Source organism: Nematolebias whitei, chromosome 13 (assembly GCF_014905685.2).
Source record: "Nematolebias whitei isolate Nwh7 chromosome 13, NemWhi1, whole genome shotgun sequence".
Classification (NCBI taxonomy): Eukaryota; Metazoa; Chordata; class Actinopteri; order Cyprinodontiformes; family Rivulidae; genus Nematolebias; species Nematolebias whitei.
This window is the reverse complement of record NC_056510.1, coordinates 13,105,640-13,110,201: the sequence shown is the minus strand read 5'-3', so window position 1 is coordinate 13,110,201 and position 4,562 is coordinate 13,105,640. Positions and strand designations below refer to the sequence as shown.

Sequence of the window (4,562 nt, the reverse complement as noted above, 5' to 3'; positions counted from 1 at the left end):
ATATATATATATACATATACGTGTGTGTGTGTGTGTGGTTACCCTTTCTGTGGATGTACAGCAATAGTTCGTGGTTGATCAAGTCCTTCTGATATGACTATGGAGCGGTATGCACCATTAAGACGGGAGATTTCTATTAGATTAAAACCATGGTCTGACCAATAAATGTTACCTGTGTACAGATAAGAGACAGTCAGATGTGTAAATATGGATAGGGTTAAATGTCTTTTAGGAAACAATGCAGACACACACACAAAGACGTTACCATGAGCTTACTTATGCAATATGTTAAAAGTTACATTTCTTTTGCATTTGTGCTATTATTAATTTTACAATGTATAAAAATTCTTAGTCCACCTCTAAAGCTTAATACATATCGGCAGTACAGAAAAAAAAATATATATATATATGCATTTACTCACTGCCATAACTAGAGACATTACGCCTAAAGGAGGAATTTTCAACAATCAATAGCAACTTGACAGCCTGTGGTAATAACTCCAGAATCTGGGGAGTTAAAATACCGACCAGCAATCCAATCCACAGCGATGCCTTCCACTCGACTGATGCCAGTAGTAATGATGTCCTCCCTCCAGGTCTGATCACGCTTGACACGGGATATTTTGTTAAGCCCCATGTCTGTCCAGTACACAGTGTCATTTCCTGCAAAATATACCATACCACTATTGATAAGGGATAATGGGATAATGAATGTAGCTGCCATACAAGTATTTATGCTTTCAAACAAAGTGTCTTGTGAAAGCAGATTTTACTGCAGCACAGTCCATTTCACCAAATGTTGTGTGGCACTAAAGATCACTACAAATCAGGAAAAGCACTTTGTTGACACACAGGACATGCACATGAAAGATGATTCTCAGCTGTACCTTATGGAGAAGTATATTACCCATTGCAAGTCATGATCTTGATCTTGGTTTAAGTAACTCTTTCATGTAGTAGTACTTTTGCAAAAGCAATTATGTCTGTGTGTGCGCGTGGGGGCACACGTACATTTCTTGCATGACTCAGTTGGTTTGACTCTCCACAGGTTGTTAAGAGCTAAGATAGCATCATACATGTAATTGGACTATCTTGTTCCTGCTGCCTTCACACTCCGTTACCACTAAGATGACATATGACAGAACACAGCTGCAGGGCTTTCATCTGTTCTGCTCTGGCAACCTGGTTTCCATAATGATATGTAAATGAAATGTGCATGCTGTCAGGTGCTGCTCTTGGATGGGCTTAGCACTACATTTGCATGTGCACTTGCCCAAAAAATTAAAGACAAGGACAATCATTGAATTTTGTACTTGTCTTATTATGAATTCAACTAGCTTTTTCTTTTTTCAAACGCTGTGGTCACGCTTCAACGTTGCAATTGATCTTTGGGGCCCCTCTGGTTTAAATGTTCATCTCAGACTTTATAGACAGTTATTGGATAAGAATCTCATTCATGACATTGACTGGTGACATTGGTGACCAACCACCTCTTCTTTTCATGTTTTCTGAGAAAAATAAAAATAAAATCATTTTAAGTGATATATGAATAAAAAAATATTGTAGACAGTACAAAGTACACCTTATTTGAGTCATTAACCTGTGCAAGTTACACGTGAATTGCCATTTAACTCTGGACCAATGTATTTGATTAGAAACATAATGACTTCCTAACCTAATCAGTCCATATGTCTGTAGATTTGCTAAGCTAACTATATTAACATAGAGTAGTCCCTCGCTACTTCACAGTTCAACTTTCACGGCCTCGCTCTATAATGTTTTTTCAAAGTAAGATTGAACATGAGAAAAAAATAGTACAGGACACATGACTGTCAACTTTAATATTACTCACATGATTAGGGCAGTACAGGATACTGTAGAGTAAAAAGTTAACGAAAAAAATAAAATACTTCAGACAGGCACTGCCATTTTGAAATTTTATTTCAATAAGCCCATACAGTATCCCATCTCAAAACAACTACATTTCCCAGAAGCCAACAGTGCCCCACTCAGAAGCCCCATTGCCTTCTGCTGAAATACTACACGGAAAGTTTTGATCTGATCGGAAAAAGTTTGGCGCTTATTAGTAACTTCAGTGCCCAGCGGATGCAGAGAGCCACACGGAACCCACCAAAACAGACCAAAACTAGTGAAATCAGACCTCCAGACCCATCTGTAAATCTTTAGAGCTACTAGCCGGCTCGCGAGGACTTCCAAGTGGGCCATGTGCCATTGAAGGCCCGGGGCTCCATCTAGAGCCCATTGGGACTTTTTTCCCATTTCTCGGACCACTCAATCAGACCATTGGTCCCGCGCTAGCCACCCCAAGCCCCCCCCAAAAAAAAGCACTTTGGTGTTCAAAGGCTGCACAAAACTAAAGCAAAGCCAGACCTCCAGAACTATCGGTGAATCTTGTGAGCTGGTAGCCGGTCGAAAAGGATTTCGGAGCGGGACACACGCCTCTGAAGGTCCAACGCTCCATCTGGAGCCCATCAGGACTTTTTTCATCTCTTTCAATCAGCCCTATGATGACCTCCGAGCGGAGACGTGCTGGTAAGTAAAATTTAGTAGCTACATAAATATGTTGTTAAAATTAGTAGGTTTGAGATTAGAACACTGATTGTGGGCTTTTTTGCTGCAGGGTAGGTCTGCATAAACTGGACCGATTTGGAGTGGATCCGAGTGGAACTGAGAGCTGCTGCTGTTCTGCCTAGCTGGTGAGTAAAATTTAATAGCTTTATATACATTACTGTATGTATGTTGTTAAAATTACGTAGGTTTAAGAGTTTAGAACACTGCAAGAGAGTGGAAAGGGCTTCTAAAGCCTTAAAATATATATCAATACTAAAATAAATATAAAGTCACTACTTCTCAGATTTTTACTTATTGCCGGGGGGGGGGGGCTGGAACATAACCTCTGCGATAAATGAGGAACTACTGTATTCCATTCAATATACTAATTGATTGGAGTTTTTAAGAAACTCTCAAATAAGTGTCCAATGATTTTTGTTTTGGTTTTAACTACAATTCAAAATTGCAGCAACAAAAAAATATATATATCCAGATGTCAGCGGTACGTGGGTATCCTCAATCTCTCCTGTGGACAAAAGTTTGGCATCAGTTTCTCCCTTCAAAGCAAATTAGTCAGTGCGTAATATCATCTCTTGAGTAAAAATAGAGGAATGCTGATCTGTGCCTTGGCCTTCCTTAATTGGCTGGTTATTTTAAACAGGCCTATTGTTAAATACACAGGCATAATTTATAACCTGCCTTATTATTATTACCATAATACCCTCTATGGAAATAATAGGATATGTGGAAAATTACTTAAATAAGCAATTTATTTTATTTTTACCTGCTGTTCTTCTAAAAATAGATTGTTGCACATATCCTGATGCATGCTCAATAATCCAGGTAGAAAAATCCAAAAAAGTTCAATCTGGTCCTCTGGAAATTCCATAGAAATAAAAAAAAAAAAAAAAACAAAGCAAAAAAATATAGAAACGTTTTGTCTCTCATCCAAGAGACTTCCTCAGTCTGAGGTGCTGTTTTCAGCTCAGTCTCTTAAATAGCACCTTCTCAGAGTGGATCAACCAGTTTGCTGCTGACAACCAAAACCAGCTGATCACATGCTCAAGAAGGACCATCAGCCTAACAATGGATCATTAGCACACTGATGGCTGTTTACTATTCACAGAGGGCTGAGTGATACTAGCAATCACAGCATTGTAAGAGGGGGACAGTTGAACCCGGAGGCCTCCACCCCTGTTTAATGATGGACGATTTCTTTTCACAAAGATGGCCTCCTTTGCTCCTCTCTCAAACCATCGTTCCTCTCTGTCCAGGATGTGCACATCTTCATCCCTGAAAGAGTGACCGCTGGCCTGGAGATGAGTGTAGACTGCAGAATCCTGGCCTGATGATGTTAATCTTCTGTGCTGGGCCATCCTTTTGGCCAGCGGCTGTTAAGTTTCCCCGATGTAAGACTGATCACAGCCCTCCTGACACTGAACAGCATACACAATATTACTCTGTTTGTGCCGGGGGACTGGATCTTTGGGATAAACCAGTCTTTGCTGTAATGTATTTTGGGGTTTAAAAGCCACTGGGACGTTATGATTAGAAAATAAACGTCTCAGTTTCTCTGATACTCCCTCAACATACGGAATGACCACTGGTCTGGGTCTGGGTTCCTCCTTTTCACGTGATGGCTGACTGGAGTCCTGTTTGGGTTTCTTCTCTGCTTTCAGGAAGGCCCAGTTAGGATATCCACATTGCTCTAGAGCCTGTTTTGTGTAGGATTTGTGTAGGAGAAGGTGCTATTTAAGAGACTGAGCTGAAAACAGCACCTCGGACTGAGGAAGTCTCTTGGATGAGAGACGAAACGTTTCTATATTTGTTTTGCTTTGTTTTGTTTTTTGTTGTTTTTGAATGTCCAGAGGACCAGATTGAACTTTTTTGGATTGTTGCACATAGTTTGTGTGTAAATGCATTTGTGCATGTACATGTTTGCAACTATAAAAATAACAACAAATAAAGCAAACAAAACATGTTAGAGCAGC

The 4,562-nt window shown here is 39.9% G+C and overlaps 1 protein-coding gene across 1 annotated transcript in view; it reads right to left on the bottom strand.

The window, feature by feature from the left end:
- The window catches only part of lrp1bb (low density lipoprotein receptor-related protein 1Bb), a 235,325-nt gene that overhangs the window by 81,993 nt on the left and 148,770 nt on the right, over nt 1–4,562 (bottom strand). The window contains exons 35-36 of the mRNA XM_037686113.1: nt 529–663; nt 43–172 (exon numbers count right to left, since the gene is read on the bottom strand). Of these exons, the coding sequence (XP_037542041.1) occupies nt 43–172; nt 529–663 (265 nt within the window). The remainder of the gene's footprint in view (nt 1–42; nt 173–528; nt 664–4,562) is intronic.